The sequence below is a fragment of the Octopus bimaculoides genome, chromosome Z (genome assembly GCF_046866305.1).
Source record: "Octopus bimaculoides isolate indiv1 chromosome Z, ASM4686630v1, whole genome shotgun sequence".
Classification (NCBI taxonomy): domain Eukaryota; kingdom Metazoa; phylum Mollusca; class Cephalopoda; order Octopoda; family Octopodidae; genus Octopus; species Octopus bimaculoides.
Genome location: NC_142944.1, coordinates 8,675,682 through 8,698,181, shown reverse-complemented (window position 1 = coordinate 8,698,181; position 22,500 = coordinate 8,675,682). Strand labels below are relative to the sequence as shown.

Here is a 22,500-nt window from a genome sequence, read left to right as displayed (position 1 = left end):
AAGAAGAAGAAGAAGAAGAAGAAGAAGAAGGAGAAGGAGAAGGAGAAGAAGAAGGAGAAGAAGAAGAAGAAGAAGAAGAAGGAGGAGAAGGAGAAGGAGAAGAAGAAGAAGAAGAAGAAGAAGAAGAAGAAGAAGGAGAAGGAGAAGGAGAAGAAGAAGAAGAAGAAGAAGAAGAAGGAGAAGGAGAAGGAGAAGAAGAAGGAGAAGAAGAAGAAGAAGAAGAAGAAGGAGGAGAAGGAGAAGGAGAAGAAGAAGAAGAAGAAGAAGAAGAAGGAGAAGGAGAAGAAGAAGAAGAAGAAGAAGAAGAAGAAGAAGGAGAAGGAGAAGGAGAAGAAGAAGAAGAAGAAGAAGAAGAAGAAGGAGAAGGAGAAGGAGAAGAAGAAGGAGAAGAAGAAGAAGAAGAAGAAGAAGGAGGAGAAGGAGAAGGAGGAGGAGAAGAAGAAGAAGAAGAAGAAGAAGAAGAAGAAGAAGAAGAAGAAGAGTTATTTATTTGTAGTTGAACGATATTTCGGCATCTCGTGTGCCTTCCACAAATTCCAAATAAACATGTCAGTCTAATTCATTTTTCTAGTTTATGTAGGACTGAAGTAACTCAATAATAATAATAATAATAATAATAATAATAATAATGATGATGATGATGATAATGATAATGATGATCCTTTCTACTATAGGCACAAGGCCTGAAATTTGTGGGGAGGGGACTACTTGATTACATTGACCCCAGTGTTTAACTGGTACTTAATTTATCGACCCCGAAAGGCTGAAAGGCAAAGTCGACCTCTGTGGAATTTGAACTCAGAATGTCAAGACATGAAATGCTGCTAAGCATTTTTGCCAGGCATGCTAATGATTCTGCCAGCTTCCTGCCATAAAACCAGTTTAATAATGACAAAGTTATTTTACAATATTAAATTCTTTGTTATTTAAAAAAAAATTGATTGAAGCAAATGTAGGCGTAATTCAATAGAAATGTAATAAGGCAATGTAATGAGTCTGAAGTTGTTGTGGTCAGTCCTTGGGTCAGCCTTCACCAAACAGGCTTTGGATCAATCAAAAGCATTCCAATCATGACCATCCATTTCATCTTTTAGATACAATACATGCCTTTCGCTGTTTATTGTTTACCATTCTGCTGTTTTTTCTCTAATTCCCTTTCTTTTTTTAGACAGTAAGATGTTATTAAAAAAAGATTTGGCTGTTATATCTAACAAATAAAAATGACCTGTTAGAAATAACAGCCAAATCTCTTGCTATCATTGTCATTAATGTTGTTGTTGTTGTTATTTGTTGGTTTCTTGCTGTTGTTGCATTTCTTTTTCTTCTTTCCTTTTATTTCTGAAACAGATAATACTGTGGGGCCGTCATCTAGAATCCCTCTCCCAGACTTGTGCAGATGTGTGTGCACTGGGAGTCCCTTGTGTTTATATGCAGTGTGATGTTAGCAACAAAGAAAATATTGACCAACAGGTATGGCAAAATTTTCACAACAGTACTTCTACTGCTACTACTACTTATACTACTACTACTACTACTAATAATAATAATAATAATAATAATAATAATAATAATAATAATAATAAAAATAATACTATTAATAATAATAATAATAATAATAATTAGTTCGTTTTATTGGCCACAAGGGCTAATATCAATTAAAAACATATAAGACAAAGACAGGACGAAGGTTGCAAAAGGTTTTGTCCGAAAAGGTAGGAAAGTTGGTCTAAACAGAGGAAGAAAACAGAGAAGGATATAATAAATAAATAGATAAATAAATAGATAAATAAATAAGTAGAACTCCCAAAGGGGGAGGCGCTTCGAAAAAGGAAAGGTTACACGTGGAAAAACCCATAAAACCACGGGAGCCTGGTCAGAAAAAATAAGAAAGGGGTATAGAGCCCTTTCTCCTTTTACATTACCTTTTTTTTTTCCTTTTTTTTTTTTTTTTTACAAGTGTATTCTCAGAATTGGTCCGTTTATACTGGCCATTCTTCCAACAGTCACCCATCTTTCAACGAATTTGCTATGAGACAGCACTTCCCTCTCTACTCTCATCTTCCTTTTCAAGTGGAACTTGAAAAAGTTGATGAGACCTTGAATAATAATAATAATATTCATGATGATAATAATAACAACTAACAACAACAATAATATTTGTATAAAAGATGGGCTACAACAAATATTCTGCTCATTATAGGCGTAGGAGTGGCTGTGTGGTAAGTGGCTTGCTTACCAACCACATGGTTCCAGGTTCAGTCCCACTGCGTGGCACCTTGGGCAAGTGTCTTCTACTATAGCCTCGGGCCAACCAAAGCCTTGTGAGTGGATTTGGTAGATGGAAACTGAAAGAAACCCATCGTATATATGTATATATATATATATATATATATATATATATATATATATATATATGTATGTGTGTGTATATGTTTGTGTGTCTGTGTTTGTCCCCCCAGCATTGCTTGACATCCAATGCTGGTGTGCTTACGTCCCCGTAACTTACCAGTTTGGCAAAAGAGACCAATAGAATAAGTACTAGGCTTCCAACGAATAAGTTCTGGGGTCGATTTGCTCGACTAAAGGCAGTGCTCCAGCATGGTCACAGTCAAAAGACTGAAACAAGTAAAAGAGTAATACCACAGATTTGCTTGTCAGTTGTTTGACCTTAACCAGTTGAGCATGTCCCTTGGTGGCTGACGATATGTGCATCTCTGATCATGAGCAGAAGTAGTGGAGGAGCATCATAGTCATGTGTTGAGAGGAATTCTTTGGAGTTTGAATAATTCACCTTTGGAAACATGGGTGTTTTGCGCAACATCCTTAAACAAACCTTATTCAGAGACCTTTTGAGCAGGATGGGCTACTCGACCTGAAGAAAATTCTAACTGGGCCCCATCTGCAAGGTCATGCACTGTTTAACTTGATATGAGATCACCATGCCACACACATATGGTTGTGATGCATGTGCCTGGTGTACCCTTATCAGACGGGTAGTCATGATGGGTATAATGGGCTTCGTATATTTTATCCCAGTGTCCCTTTGATGGCATGCACTGCTCCCTCGCTCAATTATAATAATGATAATAATAATAATCATTTCTACTAAAGGCACAAGGCCTGAAATTTTGTGGGAAGGGACCAGTCGATTACATCAACCCCAGTGTTTAACTGGTACATATTTTATTGATCCTGAAAGGATGAAAGGCATTATCTTGTGGCTTTGAGATTTTGATGATGTGATAGTTTATTTTCAGAATAACATTGTAGGGTAGGTGTAAGAGGCCAGATATAGGCAGTTTGAATATAAGATAAGTAGAATATTAGAGCTGGAGGTGGCCAGTTTAGGGTTGAACTCATCAGAGTTTGAACTCAGAAGGTGAAGATAAATGAAATGCCACTAAGCATTTGCCTGATATGCTAACGATTCTGACAGCTTACTGCCTTAAAAGTGAACGAAGCCATAGATCTAACACAATTTAAGAATGACCAGAGAGAGCAGATGAAGAAAATTTGGCAGGACAAGAAAATGAATGCACAGTCAGTTCTTGAAGAATAAAGATGAGATTGATTGGAATAGAACCTGGCAATGGCTGCAGAAAGAAGACTTAAAAGGGACTGCTGAGGCAGTGGTCCCTTGTGCTATGCTCAAGAACAAGTTCTCAGAACAAACTACTCCAAATGTCACATTTATAAAAGCACTGATTCGCAACAGCATAGGATGTGCTCTGAGAAGGGAGAAAGTATAAGCCATATTGTTAGTGAGTGTTGTAAGCTCACACAACGCAAATACAAAAGGAGACACGACAATGTGGCCAGATATGTCCACTGGCTGTTGTGTGGTAAAGCAAACATCGGGAGAGCCGAACAATGGTATGAAGACAAGCCAAAGGGAGTAATGGAAAACGAACATTACAAAATACTCTGGGATTTTAACATGCAGTGCGACCAAGTCATAGAGGTGAGACGACCAGATATCGTGCTCATCCATAAAGATGAAAAAGAAGTAAAGATAATAGATGTTGCAATACCAGGCAATTCGAGGGTAAAATGTTAGGAAACAGAAAAGATTGAGAAATACCAGCCACTGTGGGACGAGATAGGAAAGTTATGGTGATATCGGTGGTAATTGGAGCATTAGAAATAGTTTCCAAGGGCTTTGAAAAACATATTAAGAATATTGGAGCTGTTGTCAGGCTTGAAGTGATCCAGAAGACAGTATTGTTGGGTACAGCTCACATTCTATGGAAAGTATTGTCTCTTTGAGTCACAGGAGAAGGAACTACTTGAAACCTTTGGTAATTTGTTGTTGCCTGCTTTCAAGTAAAGAATGACCTTGATAGGATGAAGGATAAAGTCTCAACTTTGGTAGAATTTGAACACTGAATGTAAAAGTGCTGGAAGAGATGCTGCCAAGCATTTTGTCCAACTCAGACAATTCTGGCAGCTAGCAATAATAACATTACTTATACTTTTTGCCTTCCTTTTAGCAGGAATGGGAGAGTTCTGTTGGTAAGAATGGTATCCTGAGGTTTGGTGAGACCAAAATCTCCACAAACCTCAAACTGCTGCTACTGTCGCAGTGGTAACATCAACTATTTTACAGAGTAGGGGGGCAGGTTTCATGGCACCACCACCAATGAGGCTGCTGCATAGCTCACAAGACTATTTATTGACAAATAGATAGATAGATAGATAGATAGATAGATAGATAGATAGATAGATAGATAGATAGATAGATAGATAGATAGATATAGATAGATATAGATAGATAGATAAACAGATAAACAGATTGATAGACAGACAGAGAGATAGACAGAAAGTTAGATATACTTACATACAAACATATATATATATATACACAGATGTTAAAAGATGATGATCAAAATGTTTGTGTATTTATTCATCTATATTTCTCTCTCTCTCTCTCTCTCTCTTTGTGTACATGTGTGTGTGTGTGCTTGTGTTAGTATATATATATATATATATATATATATATATATATATATATATATATCAGTTGAGATGCAGTCCTATTTTTAATGTGTCTGTTCTAGGACTTAGCATGTTGTGTTTCTATTTCATCCTAGGAGTTAAAAATCTTGCTGATAACTGAGGTTAATCCATTCTAAATGGAACTGCATTTCATTATTACCAAAACTCATTGAATGGAAGAGAATTTCAGTCATCTGCTGCTGGTAATTTTCTTCCTTTTTTTTTTTTTTATAGGCAAGTATATGTCAAGAGAGATATGGTCCTGTTAGTATTCTGGTAAACAATGCTGGAGTGATGTATGGAGGGAAAGTCTTGGAACTTGCAGTGGAAGATATTGAAATGTCTTTCAAAGTTAATGTTTTGGCACATTTCAGAGTGAGTAATCTTAAGATTTCATTTTCTTTTGGTTAAATTTTTATTTTTATTCTTTACTCTTGGTTTTGTTTAAATCTCAGATCAACGCTGATTGAGCAGACCAATATTTAAAGGGCATTCCAGCCATGACCAGCTTATCTTTCTTGTATATCAGGAACTACATTATCTGCAGTACTCTCTCTCTCTCTCTTTCTCTCTCTTTCTGCTTCTTCTCCCTCTTTCTCTGTCTCACTGCCTCTCCCCTCTCTCTTTATCTATCTATCTATCTGTATATGAAATTTTACAGAAAAACAAAAGATGAAGATAGGTGTATGAACAACAAGCAGGTGTATTAGTTTGATACTTGAGAAAGTGAAAAAGTCTTTTATGTTTCGAGCCTATGCTCTTCAGCAGAAAGGAATAAGAGAAAATGAACAGAGAGAGAATAAAAAATGTGTGAATTTAGCACTCAAGCTATGTATGTGTGTGTGTGTGTGTGTGTGTGTGTGTGTGTGTGTGTGTGTGTGTGTGTGTGTGTGTGTGTGTGTGTGTGTGTGTGTGTGTTTAAGACAATTCTTTTATTCTCTATTTGTCATGATTCTAATTTATGTTATATATTCACTGTCAACTATAGGTAGTCCCATTTGCAGGTTACAACTCCAAAATCATTTTATCCACCATCAGTGTACCCACATGCAACAAATGAGAACAACATGCCAAGGAGAGCTCAATACATCTAGTGGAGTATCTCTTTTTTAAAGAGGAGCAGGTGTCTTTCTAAAGAGGTGAATACATGGCTTGCCCACTTGGAGAGGGAGAGAGAGAAAGAGGGAAAGATATGCAAGGTCCAGGTACAAGATGAATATGGGACAGAATAGGATGGAAGAGGGGGAAGGTGGATGTGTAGGTGAGTGTACTGAGTGGAATTAATGTGATGGATGATTATGAGATAGGGAATGAGCTGGGTGTAGATGATATCAGTTCAGTGTAGGGGCATATTTGTTTCATTTCTTTCAAGTCATAATAGTTTTTATATCCAACTTACCACGAATGTCTTATTTGAATGCCAAATACTGTTATTTATTTTTGAGAGGCCCACTCATGTAGGTGGTGCATGGTGCATAAAAGCAGAGACATAAGTGTGTGTGTGTGTGTGTGTGTGTGTGTGTGTGTGTGTGTGTGTGTGTGTGTGTGTATGTGTGTGTGCGTGTGTGGTTTAAAGATCCAATAGAGGTAAAATCATCGGAAAAAATGTACTCCATCCAGTGAGAGATAAACATCAATTTAAATACACAACTGTAAAAGCTACAAATAGTTTCATGCTTTTATAGTACTTGAACTTTAGGCTCTGTTTATCTGCTGTATATATTTTAATAACTGTCCAGCATCCTTGTTTTTAAAATATACATATATTTTATATGTACGTATATATGCATATACTCATTTATTATTTGTATTATATAAATATATATATATATATATATATATATATATATTACGGAGATGTACTTGCATAGCAAGTGACCTGATCTGAGATCGTGTGCTGGAACGAAAACAATTGCAGCGTGGAAGGTGTTTATAAGCCATTTAAAATAACACACAAAATCCGTTAGATTCACTTCAACATTTAAATTTAATTTGTCAAAATATTTTCGTCGCTTTGAGACCGCGACCTGTTCACTGACAAAATTCTGTGCTGCATCTGAGAAAGTAATAGTTAGTTCATGATATATATGTACATGTGTATGTATGTATGTATGTATGTATGTATGTATGTATGTATGTGCGTGTACATGTGTGCGCGTATGCATCTGTGTACATGCGTATGCATGTGTGCATGCCTATACACATGTATGTATATATGTATATATGTATGTATGTGAGTATGCACGTATGTACTTATGGATGTACGTGAGTAATAGGGTAAGTGTGTAGACGTGTTTGTGTGTGTGTGTGTGTGTGTGCATATGTATGTACATGTGAATGTATGTTTATGTACTGATATGTGCGTCAGTTCAAGTTGTATACACGACAGTTACTTTGTTGAAGGTTGTATATACGCACATATATACATATGCATATACGCATATGTAAACACACACACACATATGTGTATGTGTGCGTTTGCCTCTCTCACCATCGTCTAACGGTGAATTGATACAACGTCTTAGATACATATATGTACATATATATAACTTTACTTATACATATATAAACAAGTATACACAATCATATATAAACAAGTATACACAATCATATGTACACGCACATACATACATACATACATACACATGTACATATATATCATGAACTAACTATTACTTTCTCAGATGCAGCACAGAATTTTGTCAGTGAACAGGTCGCGGTCTCAAAGCGACGAAAATATTTTGACAAATTAAATTTAAATGTTGAAGTGAATCTAACGGATTTTGTGTGTTATTTTAAATGGCTTATAAACACCTTCCACGCTGCAATTGTATATATATATATATATATATATATATATATATATATATATATATATATATATATATATATATATATATCGCCAAGCCAACATGGCAGTCCCAAAATTAGGACGAAAGCTGCCGTGAATTAGCTCCAAGAAGCCATCGCCTCTAGCTAGCTATGTGACACACGAAACCTGTGTCCTTTATAACCTTCGAACAGGGGAGGTCAGCAGTGTCCCCCTGCTGGTTTGGCATCTGCAGACTACATAGCTAGCTAGAGGCGATGGCTTCTTGGAGCTAATTCACGGCAGCTTTCGTCCTAATTTTGGGACTGCCATGTTGGCTTGGCGATAACTATTAATTTCCAGTACCGCTGTCGTAGTCTCCTTTAGAGAGACTTAGAAATATTAATAACTCTATTTCTGAAAACCAGTGGATAGATTCCACTGAAATTAGATAAATAACTTTCGAACAGATAGTCAGCAGCGCCGCCTGGCTAGGGCTTGGCTGCTCTGCATTGACAAGGGGCAACACCCTGAAACTAGTCTGCAGATGCCAAACCAGCAGGGGGACACTGCTGACCTCCCCTGTTCGAAGGTTATAAAGGACACAGGTTTCGTGTGTCACATAGCTAGCTAGAGGCGATGGCTTCTTGGAGCTAATTCACGGCAGCTTTCGTCCTAATTTTGGGACTGCCATGTTGGCTTGGCGATAACTATTAATTTCCTGTACCGCTGTCGTAGTCTCCTTTAGAGAGACTTAGAAATATTAATAACTATATATATATATATATATATATATTGCATAAACAATGCCTGAAAGATTACTTTAAGATACATGGCATATTTTATAAATATACCTGTCCAAATATTATAATAACATGAAACTATTAGAAGCTCTTTCAGTTGTGTATTTAAATTCATATACATATATATATATCTTTAAATTGTAGCAGACAAAAATTGTTTCTTATGAGCACTAGAACTGCCAGAACACGTCATGATTTCAGCCTACTGGACTTCTTCAGTGATAGGCATCTGGTGACTGCATCCCAGCCAAATCTTGCTGCCATTGTATAGAATTCCAGTACCTTTTCAGCAACTGATATTACAAATAGCCAGCAGGATTATTAAAAAATAGAATTGTTAGTAATGGATGCATTATTATTATTATTATCATTCTTTGACTTGACTCAAGTTTGGCCTTATTCCTGATAGAATTTATGTAGGTAGTGGGTTGTTAGCTTTAATCTTAAATATCCACAAGCTTTCAATTATCTTTCAAAAGCTCAAAACCCTTCTGACAATCTTTCCTGTTCCTAAGAGGTAAACTTTCTGTAGAAGCTCTACAGGACATTCTATTCCAATCACCTTCAACCATTTGTCTACATTATTACTCAGTCCCTAATTATCACAGGCATAACCTTTACAGTTTTCAAATTTCAAATTTTAATAGATTTATCATCATCATCATCATCATTTAACGTCCATTGTCCATGCTGGCATGAGTTGGACAGTTTGACTGAACTGACACACTGGAAGGCTGCACCAGGATCCAGTCTGATTTGGCATGGTTTCTATGGTCATATGCCCTTCCTAATGCCAACCACTCCAAGAGTGTAATGGGTGCTTTTATGTGTCACCAGTACAGCTGCCATTTGCGTGACACTAGTATCTGCCATGACTGCAATTTTGCGCAGCATTATGGGTCTTCTTCTCAAGCACAACATAATGCCAAAGATTTTGGTCACTGCTTCCATGTGGCCCAACGCTTGAAAAGAACTCTGCCACCTCACCTCCATGAGGCCCATTTGAAAGGAACTCAGCCACTTCACCTCCTTGAGTCCCAACACTCAAATGGAACTCAACCACTTTGCCTCCATGAGGCCCAGTGCTTGAAAGGAACTCAGCTACTTTGCTCCATGAGGCCCAACATTCAAAGGTTGATTTTTTTTACATGCCACCAATTTTTTTAATTTTCCATCTTCTTTCTTTACAATCCTGCAATCAAACGGTCATGCTGGATCAATTAGTAAGCAATTTCACTTTTCATTACTCTTTTTCTCTTTATTTACTCTTTTACTTGTTTCAGTCATTTAACTGCGGCCATGTTGGAGCATCACCTTTAGTCGAGCAAATCGACCCCAGGACTTATTCTTTGTAAGCCTAGTGCTTATTCTATTGGTCTCTTTTGCCGAACCGCTAAGTTACGGGGACGTAAACACCAGCATCGGTTGTCAAGCAATGTTGGGGGGACAAACACAGACGCACACATACATATACATATATATATACATATATACAACGGGCTTCATTCAGTTTCCGTCTACCAAATCCACTCACCAGGCTTTGATTGGCCCAAGGCTATAGTAGAAGACATTAGCCCAAGGTGCCACGCAGTGGGACTGAACCCAGAACCATGTGGTTCGTAAGCAAGCTACCTATCACACAGCTATTGTCTATTATTTTTATACCTTGTCTATTATTTTCTATCTTCTGTTTGAATAGGGAGATCCCATAAAACTTTGCATTTCTCCAACTCAAACACTCTTTCAACCTGATAATCATACCAAGTACTTCCAACCTCAAATCCCCATTTCTGACAAAGCTTCCAGCACAAAACTTTCACAACTTGGCCATTTCTTGTATTCTCTCTGAGCCAACTTGGCACATTCTGCAACAATGTGTGCCATTCTTTCATCCCAAATTCCATACACTCTGCATTTTACTGATACCTTCTCCCCACGCACATACTTTCTCAAGATGTTTGTTTTTAACACTTAATCTTGAACTGCTATAATAAATCTTTCTGTTTCTTATTTTAATTTCCCTTTTTCAACCAAGCATTATTCATCATCATCATCGTTTAACGTCCGCTTTCCATGCTAGCATGGGTTGGACGATTTGACTGAGGACTGGTGAAACCAGATGGCTACACCAGGCTCCAATCTGATTTGGCAGAGTTTCTACAGCTGGATGCCCTTCCTAATGCCAACCACTCCGAGAGTGTAGTGGGTGCTTTTACATGCCACCGGCACCAAGGCCAGTCAGGTGGTACTGGCACCAGCCACGCTCAAAATAGTGTATTTTACGTGCCACCTGCACAGGAGTCAGTTTGGCGGCACTGGCAACGATCTCGCTCAAATGTCTTTACACGTGCCATCTGGCACAAGTGCCAGGAAGGCGATGCTGGGCACAGGTGCCATATTATTCTTTTAACCTGCATGTTTGATGCAATCTCTTGCTGGGACACACAGAGCATCTTAGGGCAAGTGAAGGTTAATAAGGTTAGTGGTGAGGACAGAACAGAAATACATTCATATAATACAACACAAACATTTAAATTGATAGGTTTTTTTTCAGAGGATGTAGGCAGTACTTGTCAGCTCAATCTTTTGGGTTTCTTTGAGATATGGTTCTTCTAAGAAGTTGTCTAAACGTTTCTGACATCCCATTTTTATCATACCTAGGGAATTTACAACAGTTTTACTTTAAATTCCCACATCTTTTGTATTTCAATTTCCAGCTCCTTATATTTACTAAGTTTGTCAAATTCCTTTACAGATATATTATTATTGTTGTTGTTATTGTTACAGAGAATATTTTTTTTCCTTCAAAAATTGTGGAGAGAGAAAAAATTTCATGCCTCTATTTGCAGCTAGCAGAAATGTCAAAATAATCAAAAATATTAATAACAACAACAACAACAACAACAACAGCAGGAACATCAACAGTAACAAAAGATGCAACGAAAATAATAAAATAATGCATAAAGAACCAGATAAATATTTCACCAAAATAGCTAAAATAATTCAAAGAAATTCATTTCTTCTTTACAACAATATTTTCTAAGTTTGTTCAATCTTTTACTTTTCATTAATTTTTTTTAATACTCAACCAAAGTGTTCTTCTAATACTGCACATTTTAGATAAAGATAATTCCACACACAAAGAATTCAGTAGGCAGGGAGAATCGCAGAGAAGTAAATCTTTTATTCATTAGAATTTCATTCAATGAAACGTACCTCTGAAATGTCAGAGAAAAAGAAACTATTTTATTTATTTATTGATCTATTAATCTATTTATTTAATTATTTTTGTTGTTTTCTTTGGGAGGGGATTGTTTTATGGAAACAAGATGGCTGCTTGGCTGTCATGAGAGCATGTGTGCAAAATTCATTTTATATTCATTTAAGTCCTTTGCTCCCTATGGAGCATAGAAACCATTGACAACTTTTCTTCGTTGTTCTCGATTCTGGGCTGCCTTTTCTTTGTAGTTTGATTCCTGTTCTTTCAGCTCTGCATTAGTGTCCATCAATTTTTAGTGTTCTCTGCTCCATTTGCTTTGTACCAGAAAGTTCCTGGATTAGTTATGCTTAATGAAAAATAACTTATTTACATAAGTTTTAACATCATCTCCTTCGAAATAGTCACCTTGTGCAGCAATACACCAGTCCCAGAGTTCCTGCCACTTTTGGAATCAGGCCTGGATGTCATTTTCCATAAGCTAGTCAAAGATCTTCTGCAATTTGCTCCTCTGGATCTCAACAACAGTATTAAAACGGTGACCTTTGAGGTGCATTTTCATCTTGGGGAAGAGATGGAAGTCCACAGGTGTTAAATCTGGTGAATGAGCAGGTGTGGAAGTGACACCATGTTGTTTTGCAGGAGAAACTCACAAGAGAGGAAAGCTCAGTGGCAAGGATGCATTGTCATCATGAAGAATCCAATTCTTCACCCTCCACAGATTTGGTCACTTTTACCAAATATCCTCCTTCAAACACTTCAAAACATTGCTGCAGAACTCTTAATTGATGGTATGGCCCTGGGTGGGGGATGGGATCCTCAATGCACAATAGCACATTTCCTGAGGTGACACTCATAGCAAATCATCCAGATCACTCATCGTCTTCCAGGGACATTCTTCCACTTTTGAAGCACCCATGCCACTTGAAACATGGCATATACAACCCATTGCCTCATCACCATAAGCTTGCCAAAACATGTTCAATGTCTCTGCAGCAGACTTCTCAAGTATAACACGAAATTTCACGCTGATTCTTTGTTCCTGTCCATAATAAAATTGCACACTACAGCAAACATGTGATCATGAAAACACAAATTTCACAATTTATGAAGTAAACACAGTGATGTCACTCAGTGCACTTCTTCGTGCAGGTCACTGCAAGCTCTCATTGTGCATGGAACCATGTACTGCCATCTGTTGACATGCAACAGAACTAGTCTAGAAACTTCCTGATACTTCCCCAAAGAATGGTCTTCCTCTCTCAAGTCTTGTTGGTTTGAAATTGTCATCGATTCTTCTGCAACATTGAGTTACTTCCTAGGTAAGGATGTTAGCCTTACTAACAATATAGAAATCTCGCTTTATGAGATGCTATCATACGTTAAATTCAAATTACGATGAACGTAAACAAACAAACAAAGTTTGCTTTTTAGAAGCGTTGAGATGTCTTAGAAAGTTAAAGAAATGATTTTAAATTCTCAAACGCAGGGATAGCTTATCCTGTTCATACTATATTATTAGCATTATCCTGCGTTTGAGAATTTAAAATCATTTCTTTAACTTTCTAAGACATCTCAACGCTTCTAAAAGCAAACTTCGTTTGTTTGTTTACGTTCATCGTAATTTGAATTTACTAATAGTATAATTATAACTATAACTATGTAACATGTGTGTGGTATTACTTTACTTAAGGCTTTTGCCACTCTATGGAGCCTAAGCCATTGATGGTTTTCCTGCCCTGTTCTTAACTCTGGGCTATCTTTCCTGCTCTTCTCCAGTTGGATCTCTGCATTTTCAGCTCTGAATCAATATCCCACCTCCAGCTTTTTTTAGGTTTTCCTCTTTTTTGTTTCTTTTATGAGTTCCTGATCAGGGCCTGGCATGTAATGCCTGATGTTGGTTTCCATAAACTGTGGCTAATCCATTCCCATTTCCACCTAGATTTTGCTGTACTGCATCATGCATTTCCTTGAAGGAAGGCCTTCCTCTCTCCAAGGTCTTGTTCGTTTTGGAATTGCCGTCAATGCTACAGCAACTTTGCTTTTTTATTCCTATTCATGGATGTTGGCCCTATGCAAACCTATTTTTACTTCTGGGAAGAGGTGGTCACTACAAGTCTGGCATCTATCCTTCTACCTGTCCCATATGGGGGACCATACAAGGAGCTTGTGCACCACTGACATAGTTCTCAGGGTTATTAGGTACACACACTACACCAAGACTGCAACAAGGGCAGGACGTTGTGGTAGTTGTGCTCTTGAACCAAAAAATAATTCCTTTGACAACAGAGGAATCTCAAAGGTTGAATGAAAACGGATACAGATGTGGTATTCGTTTTGGCTGTCTGCATCCTGAGTTCAGATTTTGCTGAGGGTAGATTTGCTCTTCTTCCTTTCAGGGTCACTGAAATAATCCTGTGTGTTGGTTTGCTAAAATTGTTAGAGCATTGGGCAAGGTCTCTTGTGGTGTTTATTCCACCAGGCAAAGCCACCTTGGAGAATAAATACCCTGTCAGGAGCTCTAGGGTGGCTTATTTACACCACCTGGTACTTGGGTGCATGTACCTATATGTAAGCTTTTAGTTTAGGTTTCTGGTTTGAGGATAACAACACTTCTTTCTCCCAACTGTCACAGTATGCCCCCCTCCACCAAAATGAAGTGTCTTGAACTCTGGTCTTTTATTCCTGACTACACAACAAAAACAAGACAAGGCAGCCTCCAACTTCTTTCTATCCAAAAGGAATTTTTGCCTTTATAGCTTTATCTACTTCAAGTTACCCTGTTACAAGCAATAATACTAACATCTGTAAAATAAACATATTTTAGCCTACATCAAAAGAGAAAGTCTATAGAAGAAATCTATTAATGAAGAGTCTATAGAAGGAGCCTGTTACGTAATCACTTGACCTGTTAGAAATAACAGCAAACTATTCTTCAAACTATTCTCTAGAGTCCTTGCTTTTTGTTTGTTTTGTTTTGTTTTAATGGCCAGAACAAAGAGAGGTCATATTTGGTAATGTATAAACATGTAAGCTTAATTACGCAATGTCTGAGGGAAAACAAGTAAAAAAGACCGGTTATTAATTGTCATCGCTAGAATATCTTTGGTCATAGACCTACTCAATCAAGACACCAACAACAACAATAACAACAACAACAACAATAACAACAAGAACAGTATCAACAACAACAACCACAACAGCAACCATAACAACCACAACAACAACAATTTTCTATGAATTGGGAAACAGGATCTCATTAAGTAATGACAAACATGAATGACAGATGCGTTTTTCCTCTGAATAGTTTAATTAATCAAATGACAGGTGATGCTCTAACGAACTCAGAGTTTTCCTTCCTTCTTTCTTTTTCTTTCTTCTTTTTCTTTTTTCCTTCTTCCTTCCTTCCTTTTTCCTTTCTTTCTTTCCTTTGTTTCTTTTCTTTCTTTTTCTTTCTTCCTTTCTTTCTTTCCTTCTTTGTTTTTCACACTTCTCTGTTTCCTTCTTTCTTTCTTTCTTTCCCCCTCCTTTCCTTTCTTTTCTTCTTTCTTTCCTTCTTTCTTTTTTTCTTCTTTTCTTTTCTTCTCTCTTTTTCTTTTTTCCTTTCCTTCTTTCTTTCTATTCTTCTCTCCTTCCTTCCTTCCTTCCTTCCTTTCTTCTTTCTTTTTTGTTTCTTTTCTTTCTTTCTTTCTTTCTTTCTTTCTTTCTTTTCTTTTTTCTTTCCTTTCTTCTTTCTTTTCTTCTCTCATTTTCTTTCTTCCTTTCCTTCTTTCTTTCTATTCTTCTTTCCTTCCTTCCTTCTTTGTTTTTCACTCTTTCTTTCTTTCCTTCTTTCTTTCTTTTTTTCTTTCTTTCTTTCTTTTTTCTTTCCCTTCCTTCTCTTTCTTTTCTTCTTTCTTTCCTTTCTTTTCCTTTCTTCTTTCTTTTCTTCTCTCTTTTTCTTTCTTCCTTTCCTTTTTTCTTTCTATTCTTCTTTCCTTCCAACCTTCTTTGTTTTTCACTCTTTCTTCTTTCTTTCTTTCTTTCTTTCTTTCCTTCTTTCTTTCTTTCCCCTCCTTTCCTTTCTCTTCTTCTCTCTTTCTCTCTTGCATTATTCATTTACTTGCATCCATATATTGACTTGTGTGAAATTGCACTGGTTACAGGTTTTCAATGGACCATTCATGGGTCAATTGATCTTGCCAGTGAGGAGAGTAACAAGGGAGTGTCTGTGCAACTTGGGTAGAAATTTATTAAGACAAATTTCCAACAGCTGGATGCCCTTCCTGTCACCAACCTGTACCTGTTTCCAAGCAAGATAATAGTCACCCATACCCAGGCATGTTCTTGCAGGATATTAGAAATGAATGACACTGCTTTTAGGACAGTGACACTCATTTACAATCATCACATAGTATCAAGACAAGGAGACATTCATGCACACACACACACACACACACACATGTGAAAGGCTTCTTCTCAGTTTCCATCTACCAAATCCACTCACTTTGCTTTGGCTTGCTCAGGGAATAGAGGAGACTTTTGTCCAAGATGTCACACAGTGAGATCGAGATTGAATCAAGAACCAAGTGGTTAGGAAACAAAATTCTACCATAAAGTCATGCTCATGGTTGTATGTATATATATATATATATATATATATATAAATATACATATATATATATATATATATATATATATATATATATATATATATATATTTCCCTCTACTTTTTACTTCACTGTGTCCCTGTCATTTTCCTTGCCCCTCCCTAATTCTTTTGTCCCTCTGCCTCTACCTCTCTCTCTTTTCTTCCCACGTGACCGGTGTTCGGCCAAGTGTGATCATTCTTTCTTGGCCGGCTGTTGTGCGTGCAACATCGTTATCTCTCCCTGTGCCTGTGAAATCTTGTATCCCTGCCGTAGGGCCTTATTTACACACACGCCAGCTTAATTTAATTCATCCTTAGTCGAAAGACATCTGTTGTTACGTCCTGTTTTATTATTTTTATTGTAGCTTTGTTCGTTTTTTCCATCCTTGTTTTTGTATACATTCACTGCTTTCTTCCAAGGAATCTAATGCTCTTAGCTTAGTTTTTCCTTGGGGCTGGCCAGATTGGAGCAATATCGAGAATAACCAGCCAAAATTGCAAGGATAATCTGGATCTCGCCTGAAGAGAGAAAACTCTGAATGACATGTCCGTGTTTTCTTTGTATCGTCTATCTGGATGTTTTGTCCCTTGCTTGTATCACCTAAACTGTCTGGATGTTTTGCATTCTTGTCCCATTCTGTATTATTTATATATATAAATATATATATAATATATCTACTAGCTGACCCTATGCCGACAAAAATGATGGCTAATTGTAGTATTTCATATATAAATAAGGGACATAATAATCACATACAAACATTTACATACTTCCCTTGTACACGCACACACATACACACATATACTCACACAGAGTTGAACTGCTGATTTTTTGTTTCACCCCTTCCTTCCTTATACATTTATCACCTCTTCCTTTCTCCATTGCTATTACTTTCTCTCACTCTTTCTCTCTCTCTCTCTCTCTCAGTCATGGCTATTACTCTCACTACTTCTCCTTCACTGAATTACTGTTTTCTCTCCTCTCCCTTCACCTATACTACTCTTTCTCCTACTCCGTCCTACTCCTACTCTGTGATTTTGGACTGTTCATGTATTTGTGTGTTACTTGTAGACTCGAAAACTACTGGACTGATCCTAATAAAATTTGGAATACAAAATCCAAGCCTAGGGAGAAGGGTGATGCTGTATGTTTTATACAATTTTGAGGGAGCAAAAAGGGGGTCAAAAGGGGGCCAAACCCCTCATGAAAATTCATATGCTTCAGATTTTGATGAAATTTGAACCATAAGGTATAAGAAATAAATTTTAAAATATACCCAAAATTTCCATTTCTTTGGATGATTCTAAGACCCCCTAATAGGGGCTTAACCAACAAATTTTAGTCATTTTTCATGGACCAAAATTACTGAGTGGATCTGTATGATATTCGGAACTTAGATTCAATGCATAAGTGCAGGTAAGATGCAGTATGTTTGGTTTGAATTTGAGGGCGCTTAAAGGGGGCAAAACCCCCCATGAAAATTCATAAATTTCTGATGTTGAAATTTCAACCATAGGTAATTGATACAAATCAAGAAGTATTCCCAAAGTTTCTGCTTTTCATGGGGATTCTAAGACCCCCTAATGGGGGGGGGGGCCTTATCTCCAAAATTTTAGTCATTTTTCATGGACCAAAACTAGGTCAAAAGTACTGAATGGATTGTTATGAAATTTGGAAATTATATTCTATGCATAAGGACAGATGTAATACAGTATATATTTGAAAATATTGGGGTATAAAGGAGACCCTAACCCCCAAGAAAATTCATATATTTATGCTGTTGATGAAATTTTAACCATAGATATTAGACACAAATAAAGTAATATTCCTAAAATTTCAACTTCTTAGGAGATTAGTAAGACCCCTTAACCCCCGCAATTTAGTCATTTTTTCTATGCCAAGATGAATAATATTGTAGTTTAGAAACTGTAGAGTCACCCAAGGATACAAGATGAGCATTATTTGTATTTCAATTGTATAACAGTGTAAGAGTTTGCTTTGAGATGTACTTAGACTGTGATTTCTGCAATGTGGTGCATAAACTGTCAAGTAAAAGAGAGGCATATTTGCCTCCACTGATTCAGTTGCGAAGTGTTATTTGGTAAAGTTATTTGGTTGCAGACCTCCTTTAAGTCTTTTTATTATCACTGAATCAGAGATACTCAACAATTCAACTTCTCTGGTTGACTTTAAGATGCACCGCCCCTAATAGGGGTCTTAACTCACACATTTTAGAGCTCCATGTGCTCCATTTATCAGGAGAAAAAACCTTTGAATGGGTTTTATAAGATTTGGATTTTGGAAACTGGGCATAAAGATGAGTAGTATGGGATAAATATGTTATGATTAGAATTTATGTTAAGGTGTATAAAGAGGGAAAGGACCCCCATTAAAATTCTTAATCTCCAATTTTGATGAAATTCAAATTATAGGTATTCCAGTTCATTAGAGAAAATATAAAAGAAAAGTCTAATTCTTCAATTCCATGTATTCCAGCAACTCCAAGTATCTCTGCTAAATATATACAGACATACATACATACACACAACTTCAAATCTCAGTGTTTGAATGTTTCATTTATATATATATATGTGTGTGTATATATATATATATATATATATATATATATATATGTATGTATATGTATATACAAATATATAAAAACACTATGCTCACTATTATATGAGGATATATATATAAGCACCCATTACACTCTCGGAGTGGTTGGCATTAGGAAGGGCATCCAGCCATAGAAAACCATGCCAAATCAGACTGGCGTCTGGCACAGCCTTCCACCATGCTAGCCCAGTCAAACCATCCAACCCATGCCAGCATGGACAATGAATGTTTAAATGATGATGATAATGATAATGATGATGATGATGATATATATGTACATATATATGACCATGTGACTGACCAGACTATTAGATGTTACCACATCACTGGTCACACTGCACTTTGTATTATTTTGGTCTTCAAATGACACCACCCAGCTGGCCAGGTGAATAGGTCAACATTCCCACTTGACTGAAAGGGAGATTGGAGCCTTGTGAAAACACAATGCACCACCTTGCTGAGAAGTGAACTCACGATCTAGCAATCATGAGTGCAACAGGCCATGCACCTTCACTACATATATATACATATACATACATACATACATACGGAAATGTGCTGTGCATCAGAAGACCCGGCAAGCCAAGTAAGATCGTTGCCAGTGCCCCTGGACTAGCTCTTGTGCGGGTGGCACATAAGATGCACCATTTTGAGCGTGGCCGTTGCCAGTACCGCCTGACTGGCTTCCGTAGGATTTTCGAGCGAGATCGTTGCCAGTGCCCCTGGACTGGCTTGTGCGGGTGGCACATAAAAGACACCATTTCGAGCGTGGCCGTTGCCAGTATCGCCTGACTGGCCTTCGTGCAGGTAAAAGCACCTACTACACTCTCTGAGTGGTTGGCGTTAGTAAGGGCATCCAGCTGTAGAAACTCTGCCAAATTTAGATTGGAGCCTGGTGTTGCCATCCGGTTTCACCAGTCCTCAGTCAAGTCGTCCAACCCATGCTAGCATGGAAAGCGGACGTTAAACGATGATGATGATGATGATGATGATGATATATATATATATATATATATATAAGAATTTAAGGATTGGAGAAAACGCATGTTATAATTGCATACTTTATTCCTACATATGTTTCAAAGGATTACAACCTGTGTGATCCATAGGGATCTTTGATATTAAAATTGTAACCTTCTGATCAGGGAAAGCATGGGAATCATCTTAAACGTAAGACATTATGACCGATTATGAAAACAATAGATGGATAAGGTTATGACTTGATTCATTTGAAAAACACCGTTAGAGAATTGGACGCTGCCGGATAGTGGGTTGGACAACACATACCAATCAATGTGTAAGAGCGTACATGCATACATACATACACAGACACACACATATACATGCATACTGATACACACACACACACACATATACATGCATATATGCGCATATACACATACATACACATGTGCACCCGTATATACATATGTATACATATATATATACACATGTATATACACACACACACATATATACATATACATACACACCTGTATATATACACACACTCATACGTCCACATTTATACATATGCACATACGTACCTACGCATATACAAATATACACATGTGTGCGTGTCCCCATATACACACATGTATCCATCTACATATACACACATGTATAAATAGAAATATATTCATGCACATACACATAGCTATACATCTACGCCTATTACCTAATCAAATAAACAGATTTGTATATACATATACATACATGATTGGTATGTGTTGTCCAACCCACTATCCGGCAGCGTCCAATTCTCTAACGGTTTTTTTCAAATGAATCAAGTCATAACCTTATCCATCTATTGTTTTCATAATCGGTCATAATGTCTTACGTTTAAGATGATTCCCATGCTTTCCCTGATCAGAAGGTTACAATTTTAATATCAAAGATCCCTATGGATCACACAGGTTGTAATCCTTTGAAACATATGTAGGAATAAAGTATGCAGTTATAACATGCGTTTTCTCCAATCCTTAAATTCTTAAATATACTCAAATACCCAAAATTTCAAGGAGTTCCTGCCTTAAAAACAGGAGCTAACCACAGTTATTTTGTGTTCTTTGCTACATTGGTTTCTATTAACCCATTTATTCTATCAGAAGAATTTTTATTCATTAAGATAGAAGAAATACATATAATTATATATATATATATATATATATATATATATATATATATATATATATATATATATATATACAATTGCAGCGTGGAAGGTGTTTGTAAGCCATTTAAAATAACACACAAAATCCGTTATTTAATTTAAACACCTTCCACGCTGCAATTGTTTTCGTTCCAGCACACGATCTCAGATCAGGTCACTTGCTATGCAAGTACATCTCCGTAATATATATATATATATATATACATATTCTTTTACTTGTTTCAGTCATATGACTGCGGCCATGCTGGAGCACTGCCTTTAGTCAAGCAAATTGACCCCAGAACTTATTCTTAGTAAGCCTAGTACTTATTCTATCAGTCCATCTTGCTGAACCGCTAGTGTTACGGGGACGTAAATAAACCAGCATCAGTTGTCAAGTGATGTTGTGAAGATAAACACACACACACGAATACACACACACACACACACACACACACACATACATACATACATACATACATACATACATACATACATACATATATATATATATATATATATATATATATATATATATACAACAGGCTTTTCTCAGTTTCCGTCTACCAAATCCAATCACAAGGCTTCAGTCGACTCAAGGATACAGTAGAAGACACTTGCCCAAGGTGCCACGCAGTGGGACTGAACCAGGAACTATGTGGCTAGTTAGCAAGCTACTTACTGCACAGCCACTCTATCACCATCATCATCATCACCATTTAATGTCCGCTTTCTATGCTGGCATAGGTTGGACAGTTTGACTGAGGACTGGTAAGTTTTCTACAGCTGGATGCCCTTCCTAATGCCAACCACTACGAGATTGTAGTGGGTGCTTTTAACGTGCCACCAGCACAGGGGCCAGACAGGTGACACTGGCATTGACCATGTCTGAATGGTGCTTTTTATGTGACACTGGCACAGGGGCCAGTCAGATGGCACTGGCATCAGGCGGCACTGGCATCAGGTGGCACTGGCATCAGATGGCACTGGCATATCAGATGTCAGGTAGCAATATATATATATATATATATATATATATATATATATATATATATATATATATATATATTAAGGGCATTACTATACATAAATGCCTCATGATAGGAGGGACTCTAAAAGTCAAACTAGCATAATAAACACCATAATATGGTAGTTTGACTTTTAGAGTCCCTCTTAACGTAAGGCATTTATGTATAGCAATGCCCTTAATATATAATAAATATATTTAAAGGGAATAATTAATAAATTTTTCCCTTATGAGGTTTTTCATGCT

The 22,500-nt window shown here is 37.0% G+C and overlaps 1 protein-coding gene across 1 annotated transcript in view; it reads left to right on the top strand.

Annotated features, from left to right (window-relative positions):
• Positions 1-1,346: 1,346 nt before the first annotated feature.
• LOC106874561 (epidermal retinol dehydrogenase 2) overlaps positions 1,347-22,500 on the top strand; it is a 170,442-nt gene continuing 149,288 nt past the window's right edge. Inside the window, exons 1-2 of the mRNA XM_089365488.1 lie at positions 1,347-1,470; positions 5,230-5,370. Coding sequence (XP_089221614.1) covers positions 1,429-1,470; positions 5,230-5,370 — 183 coding nt within the window. The 5' untranslated portion in view covers positions 1,347-1,428. The remainder of the gene's footprint in view (positions 1,471-5,229; positions 5,371-22,500) is intronic.